Below are 16,097 nucleotides of genomic sequence, written 5' to 3'. Positions count from 1 at the left end.
CGTTCGCTGTGTAAAAGATACATCCAGCACCCCTCTACGAGCCATGAACACATCTAAGCTCGAGGTTACTGTCTTCGGTTAATGTTTAGCTTTACATTATGACTCTTGTTTCTAGATTAAAGAGCCTGCTACCGCAGGCTATGAGAAATGTGTCTCCCGATAGGTTGCAGGCAAGGCGTTCTTTGATTTTAATTAGGAAGTTTTTTTTCGGTTCAATGACATTTAGTGGAATCCGTTGTTAGAACAACTTATTGGGCCTATTGTGGCATATTGCACTCAAAATTCGCACATAGCTTATAATCGCAATCAGGTCCCGCTTAAAGTGCTTAGCCAGGAAACCGGAAATGTTTCGTCTGATTTCCTGGATATGCCCAGCATTGAACCAGGACCTGATTAAGAGTGTAGGGAGTGCTTATAGGTCCACGCTGCTGTTTTTAGTAGACACACATGGTAGGTTGTGCTCACCATGCAACGCAAAACACAATATCCATTTCGCTATACACTGTGCATCAGTGTGTAGCGAAATGCGTGTGGATGAGTAACTCTGTAGAGATGTGGTGCTGACAAAGTAGCGTAGTCTGTGCGAATGTTGCCCGTTACTCTTTAGTGAGACGGTGTAGCCACTCTCGAGCTATAGTGTGCAGCACAGGAAGGTTTAGATGTGCCAGTGGGTGCTTGGCGAATTTAAGCATAACAATGAAGCATGAGCCTGTAAATACCATCCAGCAGCTAAATGGCTCCTTGAAGATTTAATTCTCTGCTGTTCTTACTCTAACCCTGGATTTCACGAATATACTGATGGTACTTGCAGGGTCTATACAGCTATGTAGATTAGTCATTTGCTGCACAGCCGTCAGTATAGATGCAACGACGTTGTTCATAGAAACATTGGGTATACTGTAGGTTGATGTACTCCAACGCTTGCACAAATGTTTGCTGTTTGCATTTGGTGCCTCGCACGGTTGTTGCATTCGGACAAGTATGTCCTGACCATACATTTTTCAATACAATGCCTTTCTGCGCTTTTCGCTCTTCGCCAGTGGTCAGGGCAACGGATGGTAACGTTGTCAACGGAACCATCTGGAATTCAGCAGTGGATGATAGGGCTGTGTATATAGAGTCTAGACACTACAAATCTCGAATCAAGATTCATTTCTATAGCGTAGAATTCAGCATTACGCATCCCTACAGTGCAGCGGCTCATGCAAGAGAACTTCCGAGGAGGCAGAAAAAAGCGTTGTATAACGCTTTTAACAAAGAGGCGGCAATTCCATGATATCTACTGAAATGGACCGGCGTTTTTCATTGCTTAATTAACCATAATGGTTAGAATAATTGACCTGAACCTCCTCCAAACAATGCTCACGCGCTGAGCACTGCAAGGGACTGACACAGTCTAATGCGTTTAAGAAAACTACTTGAAAGTGCGTTTGCAAGTCAAGTGCTGTCGTTTAAGCTTAAAGGAAAACACCTAGTCTGATACAGAAGTTGCCACGAGCAGGACTTTCGAGAAAGCCAAACACGTCCGAAAGAGATTTTGTTGTCTTTAGTAATCCCCATCTTTGCCTTCGCAGTTCAGCGGGCAGTTCAGCGGGCTCTAACTCCAGCGGGACGTGTTAGCGTGTTCGCCTTTTGAAAACAAGCTAGTGGTACTTCCTTTCACTGTGCTTCTATTCCAGCTCTGTTCTCGTTTCGGAGTACCCAGTCCTTTGATGCTCCCTTATCGTATTAGCGTGAGAGGTTTCGCGTTGCCCCGTCTTCTGTTGCTTTACGAGGAATGTCTCGCTGCGAGTGCGAGATAAACAGCGCAAGCTTACCCAACATAAACCCCCTCTAAAAAAAAACAAAAAAAAACATGCGATGTTTGAAACTCGTTAGCGTTTTCCAAGATGCACCATTAGTTCCTGGATTGTCAATCTATTTACCCATGCTTTACACCTCACTAATGATCTTGTGTTTCTTTAGAACCGCTTTTCTGAGGGAACATTTCGTTGTTCTGAGCCGATAGTGCATAAAAATGGAGACGCGAGCATTTTTTGACAGTTTTGCTCATTCTTCACGCGCTGCAAGCAGGCGCGCGGCAACTTCGCGCTTCCCAACAGCGCTTAATGAGGACGAACAGAAATTGCGTTTTATTACGAAATCTGTCGTTAACTAGCACACTCTGGTGATTATTCCGAAGCTCATCGGAGTAGCAGCAATGAACTCTAGGATTCAATGTTTTGTGAAGAATTTTACACGTAACCAGATCATTGGTCTTGTTTAATAGTTGCGTGAAATCCTACCAGTAGATTGCGCGAGATATTTCATGTAATGGGAACCATTTTGCGCGTGTAGAGTCCGGCAATCACAGCAACGTAACGGTGAAATATAAAATGTAACAGAGAGGTGATGAGGAGGGCATGCTCAGCTCTTCGTGACTTGACATTGTGCTAACTTCAGCAAATGAAGTTCAAACCAAATGAAGTTGTCAAGTTTAACATCTGGATGCGAAGAGCAATAGGGACACCAAAGGCCAATAACAACTTATATGAGAGTGAAAGGTCAGTGCGTGAGAATGTCTAAAACGTCATTAGTATCAACAGCAGTAATCTACTAATCGAGAAATTCAGGTAAATGTTGGACCCGATGTGCGCCACGAGTGCGACATTTTGGAAAATATCCCGATGACGTCAAGAGTCCCCAGTACAATTAACCACTAGCAATCAAACTAGTTGCGATAAAAAAGAACCTTCCGTGGATCACAAGTCGTAATAAAATGCTGCTTGTTCGTTTCTGTGCGGACCACTAAACGGAGATTTTCATTCAAAATAAGAATTTCGTTGGCACAAAACAAGCACTACGGGGCTTCTGGAAAGCTATTTCAACAATCAACGTCGACTTAATATTTGCGTTTATTATCCCTTTAAGCAGGGAATGCTGCAGGACCTATCGTTACAAGCAGAGGATTTGTGTTCCTTAGGGCCGTAAATGCCTTCCAAATGTCTCATCACGCTGTGGAGGAAGGCAGTTGCTGCCCTGACCAAGACGAGCGCTCTTGCCGAAATGTTCGCTTCAGAGGGATTTCCTGTTGGACATTCTTTGATTGTGTGTAAATAATGTATTAATGCGTGTTGTTGTTGACCATAAGAACTAATACAGAGATTGTCATCATCAATCGCCATCTGAAATTAGACTTCCCTTTTGTAATAATACTGGGTCCCTTGCCTCATATGCCTATATACTCAAGGCTTGAAAACGTTGAACGTAACAAAGAATATATAAAGAGGTAGACACATTAGCCAGGTGCAAGCCCGGTTCACCAGCCATCGCATGAAGTGTATGGGGAAAAAAGCTAAAAATCAGGGGAGTAGGAATTGCGCAAGCAGCGCGTATGGATCCGCAATAGCAGGCACATTTCTCAGAGTGCATCACGCAGCCACCTCGGGAATTTTGATGAGGAAAGACTGCGTAATATCCGCTTTTACAAGCCGTATTCGATCGGTCTCTTTCGATCACTACATCTCTATGAATGGAAGGGAAACGCGATCGGGAACTGCAACGAGCAAGGGCATGTCATCCTCTATGAAAGGCTAAAATAGCATACACGTTTAGCTGGCTGGGAAATACTTTCGTCCTCCAGTTGCATAACGTTCCGAAAAGATACTTTATGATCATTTGCTTGTGATAATTTGCCGGCTACGTCTCCATTTACCGCCTCACTTATACAACACAAGCGCTATGTACGGAAAATTATTTTTTTCTGTCAAGTAACACTTTACGAGTACATGCTTTTTTTCGCATGTCGTTTACGAAATTTTGTTCATATGCCAATATCAGCACCCATTATTATTTACGCTGGTTAAGAAGGTATTGCCTGTTTGCACAAACTTATTGTTCTTGTATTTGCTTTTGCTAATGCCGACCAGTTACTTTCTCCATAAAGTGTAGCAGTATTGAAATAAATGAGAAACAAATACAGGAACACACCACCTAATACTTACCTAGTGATGTTGCGCCTCAGATATGTGTAATGTTTGCTTTTTCATCAACAATGTACGCAAGTATGAACCTAGTCAGCCGTTCAAGATGGCTGGCCCTTGGGCAAGTGGTTCAACTTTGGCCGGGTGGCTGAATCGAGTGACGTGCCGACAAACAGAAAGACAGACAGACAGAAAGACAGACCAAAATTTCTGCGTTTAAATTCCCCAAGAAAGACTATCGTCTTTAAAAAGAAAGGCTACGTGTGCTTTCGAGCGTAGGCTTTTGATGCAGTAAACCTATACTAGTGATATGCGTGTCCGCATTCGATTAATTTTCTTCACGCCCACAAAGCTTAGCTAAATGGAGGATACATGCATACGCAGGAAGCCGACTTGGCCATTGGGGACCTCACCATCACGGTGTCTCGTTCACATGCCGTGGACTTCACGTTGCCCTTCATGCACACCGGCATCGGCATCCTGTACCGAAGACCGGTGCAGGAGTCCCGTCTATTCTATTTCCTGTTGCCGTTGTCCCTGGACGTGTGGCTCTGCCTGCTGGCAGCATACCTGGGCGCAGCGCTGATGCTGCACCTGGCGGCACGCATGGCCCCCGCCGAGTGGCACGTGCCGAGACACGGTCCCAAGTGCGACTGCGACCGCTCGTCGGGCGCGGACAAACCCAGAAATGCGCTGGGGCTTGGCGAGAGCCTCTGGTACGCAACGGCAGCGCTCCTCTTCCAAAGCTGTGAAACCAGCCCGAGGTAAGCTTCGAGATGAGAAAATTATTCTTCGCAGGCATTGCGAGCAGTATAACCCAGAGTGTAGCACATATTAAGTAAGAAAAAGTAAGATTTCTTTTATCGCGCGCCTGCTCTTCTCTCCGCTTTCCTTTCCATCTTTCTTTTGCTTTCCCCCTCCTCTTTGTGTAGGGTAGCAAACCGGATGCTACAATTCTGGTTAACCTCCCTGCCTTTCTCTCGTTTTATTTTCTCTCTCTCCCTCTCTTTAGTAACAAAAAAAAAAGACGTAAAACTATCACTATATACAGAAAGGAGCCGCACGTGCAATGTACGCTGCGACACGGTCTGTGCGTGTTCCTATCCGCCTGAGTCCCGGGTTAAAGTTAGGTGAAGGAATTTTTTTCAGAACGTTCAGTATAGCTCGAATAGATCACGTAGGCAAAAAGTGTTAAAGCTTAGCTTAGTAAAAGTTGGGGTTTGTATGTGGTGCAATGCGTAATATATTGCACACCAGGCCTTGACTTGGTCCTGATGTCCGATATATTCGGCATCAGGACCAAATAACACGGCGAAAATAACGTACTTAAAAGCTACTTTAAAATGATAAGGTACTGAAAAATGATAAGCAAGCAAACAAACTACAGAAATGCAAGCCAAATTACGTAGTTTGACGTCTGCGGCCGTAGAACACGCCACTGCTGACCGCTGCCATTTTAGACTGGTATTCCAGGCGCGCCGCTGCATTGATTTTGCCCGCACTTGAGAGAGGACGCTACTAGACGTTGAAAAAAACTAAAAAATAGTTTTCGACGGCAAATAGTGGGTGCTGGGGTTGGAGCTGACGTCAACGAGTTGTCCAATATATTGGACAATGCCCCATAGCCGGTACTCAGGAGGCTATAGTACCGCGAGTAGGAGAAAGTATTAAACACAAACCAATATTTATGATCAATTTCAAAGCTATTGAGCGACAAAAGAAAGCATATAGCCGCAATTGTTAGAGCGTGGAATTGTGCCAGGTATCTGGTTCCAATCCTGTGCATTCTCCTATGCACAAGATTGTTTATTGTTGCTCGTTAGGAAACAGATGAACGTATCTCTTAAATTCTCAATAAGTTCTAGTACGCGTTATTGAGGTACATATGAAGCACCATGCCTGCCATCCCTGTGTTTTCCCAACATGTTTGCAGGGCTGCATCCACGAGACTCATTGCTATCAGCTGGTGGGTGTTCTCACTGATCATGGTTTCGTTCTACACCGCCAACATGGCTGCTTTTTTGGTCAACGAAAAGCTCCAGTTTCCCATAGAAAACGTCCACGACCTGGCTGCGCAGTCCAAGATTAAGTACGGCTGTATGTCTTCGGGCTCAACTGAGACGTTTTTCAGGGTAAGTTGACGGAGATTCCCTGAGGCTTCATTTTTGCTTTTCCTCTTAATCATGATATCACGTAAGTTTCGGAACAATCCCGTGTACGTCAGCAGGGTCGCTTATTGATCACTTTATTTAGAGCTACAGGTGAAGTTACTAAAGTGGCGTCTTGACTGCCAAAAAATGTGGTAGCAGAAAACGTCTTTACATAAACTGAAGTCAAGTTGGAGGTTTGGGCTTACGCAGCTCACGTATGCGCTGAATTTCAGCAATGACGAAAATTGGCGACCTCAGCGGTACTCATACAAAGAGCGTCCCATAGATGCAAATAAATCCATCGTAAAGCCAAAAGCATTCGCTCTATCGGAACAGAAAGATCAAGGGCGTAGCTCATGACAGATGTACATGATCGACATAAGAATCCTTTGTTGACACTCAGGCATCTCATCAAAGTTGTGAAAATAAAATTAAGCGTAACCTCGTCAGGTTGCTGCCAGTGTATATGCAAAAGAATAATTGAGCTGTTGTTGAACGAGGAAAATGTTGTTACCCGGCCATTACCATCAATTAGGCCAACATAGCCAATACTGGCTTACATCAGCCGCCATCCATTCAGCCATTATCTGTTATTATTTAGCTCGCATCAACCTGCACTAGTGGTAATTTAAACAACGCCAGACATAAGCATTAGTCAATATTAACTAACCCTTGCTGACTTTAGCCATCATAAGCCTACATGAGGCGACATTAGGCTACACAAGCTTACATGAGGCAGGGCGCTGGTTGCACGCGCGTTAATCCGGTAGTGTGCTGGTGGTATGCAGGACATTACTGTAGGCCAGCTTATCAGCTCTCACCATTCACAATTTTAGATGCGGGGACCAAATGCTACGCTATGACGTACGTACACCCGCTTATAAAAACCCGGCTCTTAAATTTAATTGCGCTATTTGTATTGCAGTGAATTACATTGCACATGCTATCTGGTATTACCAATTCGGAGCCACTGAACGAAACACTCTGTCGTTCCTTTCACTGCCAACCGCAGGAGTCGAAACTGGAGCCTTACGAACGTATGTGGACGGTGATGTCGAACAACCGCGATGATTCCATGGCGTCATCGACCGCCGACGGCGTGGAGCGCGTCCGAAGGGGCGACTACGCATTCCTGATGGAGGCAGCAACCATCGAGTATCTCACAGACAGAGATTGCCAGCTGGCTCAGATTGGGGGCCCGCTCGACTCGAAGGGATATGGATTCGCTCTGCCCAGAGGTGAACAACGTGCCTGCGAAAGAAAGAGCTCCTACATATCTCTCTTATGCATCTTTTCGCTTTTGTTTGCTTACACGCAACGTACGACAGTATTGCCGTCCTTGCGCAAGTGTACTAGACTGAGAACGGATGGGAAAGTCATGGCGCCAGCTGCTTACGGCGCTTGTATGTGGCTCTTAGCAATCACGTCGATGATGCACGGTGAAAACTCCTGAGTGCCGCTTCTTCGTATACGAGTACGACGCAGTAATGTTTTTACGATTGTAGTGACTGCATGAAAGGAGTCCAATAATGGAGCTTGTAATTGTTTATGAAAAGTGCCTGAAATCTGTAAATATAAAAAGAGACACCGGAGGATTAGTTTTGGGAATACAGCACATTTTCAAACGTTTCAAGTTCTGAAAGCACATTGATTAGAAGATTTGTGGTGGGCAATGTTTAAGTGAGGATCTGCAGCTTACATGGCTGTGTTCAAACGCTGAGAAGCGTTTTGAGATGGCCGTCATAAAAATACCCTTATTAGGTTAATGGTATATTTTAGCGGAGTGTATAACACGGTCTACCCGTTTTACATAGACTATCGCCTGCACCTTAAAGAATTGCAATTCGTCGTCACAGGCAGAGATTCCGTGCTACAGATGTGTAAGCTGTATAGATTTGTTTTGCAGAAATTTTGGGAGGTTGCAATTTGTATAGGCGACAAAGGATCAAATTAAAGAAAAGAACTTCCCAAGATAGGTGAATTCTGAATTCTTTCTTTTCGGTGCAGCACACATAATTGAATTTTGTGCTTGGGTTGAGGACATAAAAATCGGTGTCTGTTTCACTGTTCACCGGTATTTACATTGTGGCTTGGAGCTAAAGCTTCCCTTCAATAAGGTCGCTTGCTTAATGTATTAAACTTTAATTTTATTGCTACACTCGAACAGACTAATTAGACAACGAAGGACGCACACACAGCACGTCTATCTTAGCCAAGTGGATTACAGAAAAGGGAACTTCTAAAACGTAACAGGCGTACAGTCTGGAAGACTCCGTAATGGAGAAAACGGCTATATATATATATATATATATATATATATATATATATATATATATATATATATATATATATATATATATATATATATATATATATATATATATATATATATATATATAGCTGTTTTCTCCATTAGGAGCTCTTCCTCACTGTTACTAAATTACGATGAGGTCACTATACAGAATGTGCAGCGGTTTCATCATGTCGTGGTTAATATATCGTGGTTTTGGTAAAAACAACGATATCGTTATAAAGCCTGCCCTAGTGGAGGGCTTCGGGAATTTTGACCATCCGGTATTATTTAATGTGAGCTGAATGAACATTATTTCCTTTACTGTATTGTTAATCGTGTATGACCATAACTTGCTCAAGCTGCGTGCTAGGGTGTATACTAGCAAGCGCATGGCGCCGGTTACGGTCGCGCTGTAAGACGGACAACATCAAAGAGACGACCGCTAAACGGAAGCCGGTCATTTTAACGACTGGTGTCGCACTATTGAAAGCAATATTTTACGGCAAACAGCTATGTTCAGAACATTCGAGACCTGTGTTTTGTTTATTACTGCCTAATAGAGCGAATATGGGATTGGTCTAAAAGAAATGCATTCTATTCTTACAAACCATGCACAGGTATCATAATTAGTGCACTATTTATTAGCTTAAAGAATTCGCTAATATTTATAATGTTAATAATAATAATGATAATGATAATATGATAATAATAATTTCACTTTTGTTAGCGCAGTGCAAGACAAAGAATTATAAGCCAGCCAGTGTGAAATTTCAACATATTGCTGAAGAACATGCACCCACCATCGTATCGGACAAAAAAAGAAAAGAGCCGGTAGTGAAACGCGTAGCTGTTTCACTTGCACCGTTTCAGTGCCGCCGAAATTGTCAGTTGGAAAAAAAAAAGCGGAAGAGCAGCGGAAATGACAATACAATATCGCACGGAATCTGTCGAGGTTTCTATTACAAGGCGCTCTCATGTAAACGAATAAGAATATAGTAAAAATAACGCTTATTACACGTCTATTACTGAATAAAAATAGAAAGAGACAGAAAGGACAATAATAGGAAGAAATTTAGAAAGAGCAAGAAAAAGAAATAAATAGCCAGAGAGAGGAACAAATAAATAGAAATAAACGGAAGCAAAAAGAAAGAACCAAAGGAGAAATGAAAGAGAAAACCGAAGTGAAACAAAGAAGGCTACCCAGATACGCACATCCTTCAGGCTTGGCAACCTTGGTGCGAAGCTACCTTAATCTCTTTTTACATTTCCCCCCTTGCAATTATTCTGGGTAAATCACCACAGGTACACGGGGTAAAGATTCCACCAGATTTTTTCTCACCCCTTGAAACTTGCAAATGGCGACAAAGGTTTGCAAATGGTGGCAAGGAGCGCTCGCAGAACATGCTCCTTGGCGCCGCTGCCAAGGAATAACTTTTGGGTAGTGCAGGCAAGACCAGAGAAGTTTCAGTTTGTTTTTGTTTTTCAGTGGAAAGATGCGTGCAATGTCAGTTTATTAAAAGAAGGCTGATTTTCGCAGCACGTTACAGGGATCAAAGCATCTGTGCTTGCACATTTTTGTAGTATTCGGCATCACTCGTCGCACCCAGCCTGATCGCTCTAAACTCGCCCTAAACCTGATCGCACCCAGTATGATCGCCCTAAACTCGCCCAAACTCGCCCTAAACTAGCCCGAAAGTATGCGTTATTCGCATCACAAATGTTCGCACAGCATTCCATACACTTATACATCGATCACACACTGACGCAAAACCGGTCTCTAATTGATTTCAGCGTCCCCTTACACCGCCCACCTGTCCGAAGCCATTCTCCGGCTCCAGGAGACTGGCGTCATTGCGCGCCTAAAGAAGCAGTGGTGGATGGGACACTGTTCTGAGCAGCGCCAGAGGGAGAAGGGTGCGTCGGCACTGTCCGAGGTGAAGGACTCGTCAGAGGAGGCGAACGCGCTGGGCGTGTCCAATGTCGGAGGCGTCTTCCTCGTTCTCCTCGGAGGACTCGGCGTGTCCAGCGTGTGCGTCATCTTGGAATTCGTGTGGAAGACTCACCCTTCATCCAAAGCCAAGAAGAAGGCTATAGAAAGGAGCTGTGAAATTATGGAAGTAAGCGCAGCAATTCTTCCTTACTACTCGCTGTTTAGTTGACCCCGTGTTGTGGCATTGTCGAAAACAGCCTACGATGTTCGCGGTGTAGATGATCCAGAAATAATGAGAAATATTGTTAGCCTGTGCACCCTATATGAATTTCGTTCTTTGTGCTCAAGTTAATGAGAATTTTATTGAGCGCAGTACGATCTAGTGATTCTTTGCATAGAAACGAATATTTCAGGCGCGTGTATTTCTATCTGTTCTTTTTCTTTTTGCAAGAACATCGTATTTATAGCGCGCAACCATTTCATCACTGGCCCTCTAATGATCCAGAAGCACATCTTCCGGAGGTTTTGGACTTTTGTATATTTCGTTACCACATGAAAATAAATGTCTTTTATACCCATAAACCAAGAGGCAGTGCTGCTAACCGCTAGCTAGTGCCCTATGGTGAGCTCCTTCAGACGTTTCAATAGTCCCCATAACTGCTTAATTAACCTTTTTTTTTTCATCAAATCTACCATCTGGTGCGCAGCTGTCGAAAAAGGAGTCCAAGACTTCGCTGGAGGTGCTTGCAACTGCTCAACAGGATCGCTCAATTTCGGTGCTGCCAGCGACAACGCTTCAAGTGGACGTGGTAGACAACCGCGAGGCCTCGGCGCATGCGCAGCAGAGGAGGCCCGACGTTTCCTAGCAGTGCGGTGAGTCACCAGACGTTCTTGCCACGGCAACGCACAACCCCGAGGCATTCTGGTGACTCTCCGGTATCACCCAGTGTGACGATACAGCGGACGCTGAAAACACAAAAACTAAACAACGGTCAGCGGATTCCCACGACCAAATGTTTGTGTCGCCGCTGAAACTGCTGCTACACCTGCTTCGCCTTGTAAAGGACGGTGAAAAAAAATGTGTACCAAGTGAACGTGCGCTGACTCACTCCTGCTCACTGTGGTGCGTCATTATGCGGCTGCTTTCTTGAGCCGTTGTCCGAAGCCGTGTTCTTTTTTAAACCAAACTTTTCGTCCCATGCTAGCAAATGACGCAATGCTGTATCCTTCGGATGTAATAAGGGGAAGGCGAAGACAAAGGCGCTGTGTGGTCAAAGGTAACTAAATCGAACAAGTAATGAAAATTCAATGAGCAAGCAAAATGCGAGGGAAACATAGCCCATGTGTTACACTTCCAGGTGTTTCGACGCCGAATTCACCTCTCAGCAAAGAACACCGCAGCTTCTTTAGTAAATATGTCAAAACATATGGCCGTCCTCAGCAACAAATAATAAGATGTTAAGCAAGTTGCGTCGAGAGCTCGATCTTCACGCATTTCGCCCCAAAGGAGCACACACATGCATTTGGAAGAGTGGGCGTAAGAGGCAGGGAGGTTAACAGAGAATGAAACCAGTGTGCTGCCCTGCACTGAAGGGAGGTGCAAAGGAATAAATATAGTAAGGGAAGGAGAGACGACCATGTGTTCATTTTCACTAGTATCGTCGGAGTATTTAAATTCTCGTCTTGGTGTTCATGGCGTGCCCTACGTTCGTCGTCAGCGTAGCCCACACCATTCACTTAAACCAATGCATTGAAGACGCCATCCTAACTCACCGCTGTCTCGAGGTGTAAAAAAAAAAGAACTGAAGACAAGGAAGTTACCCATTCAAAACCCCTTTTGTTACACTTTGTTGGAGAAATGCTTAAAATGAATAAAAATGAAAAAAGGGCAGTGATAAATGGAGAGATAAAAAGTGCGTGCGATAGTGAGATTCAACATGCTACAGCTTTGCAGATCGGCCACACTCCTTGTGTACGGAAAGAATGCACTTAAAATCGCTTGTGCTGAACTCAGTCCAAGTTATTGCCCCAGGAATGCTCCTCTATCTCAAGAGACTGAGTGTCGCTTTGTTCCGTTTCGAAAGACCTTTGTGGAGCTTGTTTTATCAATAATTCAATCGAGATATTCCCACGGGATGTGCCAAATTGTCTTTCCGCACTGGCAAGTGTCGCAAGCAGGGTCGACAATACTAGAGCGCGCAATGAAAAGTCAGTCGTGATTACCACGCCGAGCCACACGCAGCGCATGCATTTCGTGTTTAAAATGATTAAAAATTAAACTAGTGTATTTTTTTCAGGGAGGGAAAATTAAGTTTTTATAAACCACGATGAATATATATATATATATATATATATATATTATATATATATATATATATATATATATATATATATATATATATATGTTGTGAATTATTCCTAAAACTCAGCATGACAAGGTTGTATTTGAGATAAGGATTTCTGTAATGAAAAAAAAAAAAAAGATATGGTGGGCTCAGAGAACGGTATCTTAGTGCGCGTGTCATGTTCCGTAGACCCAAGCGAAGGCAGCGAAGATTTCCAAAATGTTACGTTGTGCTAACAGTGGACAAGTGGGTTTACAACGAGGAAGGAAACATTCTCTCAGACTATTCAACAAAAAGGAGGATCACTTCGCCTAAAATGATATACATGATTTAATATTATGAAGAACACGTTATTAGTTTAGAGCAGTGGTACTGAACAGGTTCGAGGAATAAAAAAAAATTCTCGGAGAGTGGGTTAATCCCCTCTTCCCCCCCGCCTCGCCCGGACTTTTATTAAAGTTTATTCGCTCACTCCTTGCGAGCACTTTTAATTTATTAGGGCTTCAATGATACAGTTAAACTTCGCGCATAAAACGTACTCTTTATAGGTTGGTCATACCTTGCACTTCGGTCGACCCATTTGCTATGTATTCGCGTTTGCCTGATGTACGAAAGAAATTATGAGACACAGGTGCACGAAAAGCGCAGTCATGTCTCTCATCCGCCAAATATATACGACGGCCTAAGAAACACGCTGACTACGTTGCCAATTATTCTGGCATCATTTTGCCATATATGCTGCCTGTGATTATATTCCTGCTCTGGTTGTAACTTTGCGATACAATTCTGAGTGAGAAAAAGAACTCTAACCTACCTGTTATAACGACGACTGCTCTGTGATCTTGGAATGTTGCATGTTAAGAAAGCCTGTTGTATTTCGTCATCTACAACTGAAGCCACGATATACGTTAATGAAATAAAGAACTAGGAGATATGACATTTCCGATAGTAGGGACGCCACCACAGCGAATGTTCAACGACGCAGTTTGTGGCCCTTTGTACGTTGAAAGTTACATACTACATAGTAGCAAAATTAAACGTTTTTGAGCAAAGTGAGTCGAAGTGGTATTCCCAGGTTAGAATAAAGTGTGACGACTACTGTACAAGAGCTCCGCTCAGCATTCATGCCTATCATTTCTAATGGCTATATTCATGGAGTACCACTATGAAAAAACAGGTATTCACCTGATTTGCATGCTGCTACGCTCAAGGATAGTGAATGTAAAGATAATGACACTGCGTTTCAGAGGTGGTCTGGAGAAAGTGTGATATTCGAGAATTTTTAATAAACATGATGCCACAACTCAAAGCGTATTATGCGTGTTCTGGGTTTACAATTTACAATTTATGATTTATAATTTACAAATATGGCTTGTAAAAATTCCTATAAAAAGTGTCACAGATTAAAGTCACGTAAGCTAATTTTATGATTATTAAAAACCACATGTTCTCAACCACAATGAGTGTTAATGCATTATCTAAAATAACATAGTTGGTATTTTACCTCTGGCGTCTTGCTATTTCCTCTTTCTTGCTGCAAAAACTTCTCGTTTACGTCATCATTCGAGAATTAACCTGAAGACCAGGTAACTATGAACGTGCGATTTCTGACTATGAAGTGCACGTGTTTGTCGCAAATAGCAAATAACGTTCTGGAACAGAAAACGAACGTTTTATGCACATTTGTTCAGAAAGTGGAAGTCACCAAATAAAAGAGACAACAGAGTGTACGAACACACAAGAGGCAAAATGCCCAATGTTGGCGTCCCATACCAAGTTTTGTAGCATTAGCTACACTTGCCTAGCCGGAGCCGATTTCGCGTGGAGCGTCATGAGCCGTGCTGCGCATGCGCGAGGATCAGTGATGTCACACAGCTGAGTCACCGGAGCTGGCATCTCGGGAGCTCTCCGACACCGCCGCGCGCGGCTCGCCGCTGTTGGTCTGCGCCGCATTCGAGAGGAGTGACGTCGTAGACAAAGTGGCGCCAGCGCGCGCGCAGCTATTCGCCTTAGCTATGCAGTCGCCGTCTGACACTGCGCTGGAGCCTATTGATAGCGCCTCTGACTGGCGTTTGCAGGTGGGTAACACGATGGAGAAGGAGAGCGCAAATGCCGCTCGACGGCGCAGAAGAGCCGAGAAGCTTATCTCATCGGATGCCGAAGTAGTTGCCTGGCAGTTAGCGAGTCAGCGTACGAAGAATGAACAGAAGAAGGCTAATAATCCTAGACAATCTGGAAAGCTAAGAATAATCAGCTGAACCTTTGCTAACGCTACGTATAATATGGCATAGCCGAGCTGAGCCAGTGCAATTTTTTTAAACATTACTGGGTTTATCTGAGTGTTCCCCACAAAAGTAGCCCATGGTGGCTAAAGCCATGCGGCCGATTTTTACAATTTAGATATTTCATAGTTGTTACACCACTCTTCGGCACGCGATCAAGTTTAAAAAATAGATGATTCTAGCAAATTTAACATTTTACGCACACCTTATCATCATAAATAATTTGTGAAATAAGAGTGAGCAATAAGAAAATTTCGCAATTGGAATGAACTGACCAATTATTTTGAAAGTGTAATGGCTAGTCATTTGAATTTATCGAGGTAATGACTTCTCGTCTTATTTTCATCGGCTGCAGAAGATGTGTTGATGTAAGCCTACCACCACCAGGAAAGAGTCTTGCTTTGTGAAATGCACTGTACGGACGTTATCGAGGACATGTTTAGGACCAAAAGATATATAGAAACACCCTATGCAATGAGTTCTTGATAAACACGCGAAGTGAGAAAACAGTGCAGTGCACGAGAAGAGACAGAAAAAATGAGTGCCGAAAAATGTGAACTGGATCTTTCTTTGTCTTTGTTTGTAGCTTGCTGTTTGCCGTTGTAGGCATTCGACAATAAGTCGCTAGAATAAACCAACGAGCCCCTCAAGATAGTCAAATCAACAAGGTTCAATGTGAACCAGTATCACCAGTGGTCACGTGAGAACCTTTCGAATTTTTCAGAATGTCGTGTGAATGTGGCTTGTGAGTGAGTGAGTGAATAAACTTCATTAAAAGTCCGGGCGAGGCGGGGGGAAGAGGGGATTAACCCCTGTCCCGTCCCACTCTACATTGATGATGATGGCGTCAGGAGACGGCTTGAAGCCCTTGGACCCGGGCGGCATCCTCGGCTTACCGGACGGCCCAAAGTTGGTCGGTCAGCTTGTCACTGGTGAGTGCCGCCTCCCAGCGGCAGCGACGCCGACGCAGGCGATCCGCAGCAGTGACCACAGACGCGGCGGCGATCGGCCTCTGCCCCCGCGCGGTGGTAGCAGTTCGTGCCTGCCTAACATGCGTCGCGAAGTGAACGGCGGCAGCGGCATTAGCTCTCCCGGCACATTCCCAAAGTATGTGCCGGTGTGTGGCTCTTTCCCC

General features: G+C 44.0%; 1 protein-coding gene across 1 annotated transcript in view; it reads left to right on the top strand.

The window, feature by feature from the left end:
- The window catches only part of LOC119395986 (glutamate receptor ionotropic, kainate 2), a 226,119-nt gene extending 213,997 nt beyond the window's left edge, over positions 1 to 12,122 (top strand). Inside the window, exons 11-15 of the mRNA XM_037663016.2 lie at positions 4,347 to 4,726; positions 5,896 to 6,094; positions 7,125 to 7,350; positions 10,197 to 10,522; positions 11,043 to 12,122. Coding sequence (XP_037518944.1) covers positions 4,347 to 4,726; positions 5,896 to 6,094; positions 7,125 to 7,350; positions 10,197 to 10,522; positions 11,043 to 11,201 — 1,290 coding nt within the window. The 3' untranslated portion in view covers positions 11,202 to 12,122. The remainder of the gene's footprint in view (positions 1 to 4,346; positions 4,727 to 5,895; positions 6,095 to 7,124; positions 7,351 to 10,196; positions 10,523 to 11,042) is intronic.
- Positions 12,123 to 16,097: the final 3,975 nt, after the last annotated feature.

Source organism: Rhipicephalus sanguineus, chromosome 6 (genome assembly GCF_013339695.2).
Source record: "Rhipicephalus sanguineus isolate Rsan-2018 chromosome 6, BIME_Rsan_1.4, whole genome shotgun sequence".
NCBI lineage: Eukaryota > Metazoa > Arthropoda > Arachnida > Ixodida > Ixodidae > Rhipicephalus > Rhipicephalus sanguineus.
This window is presented reverse-complemented; position numbering and strand designations above follow the sequence as displayed.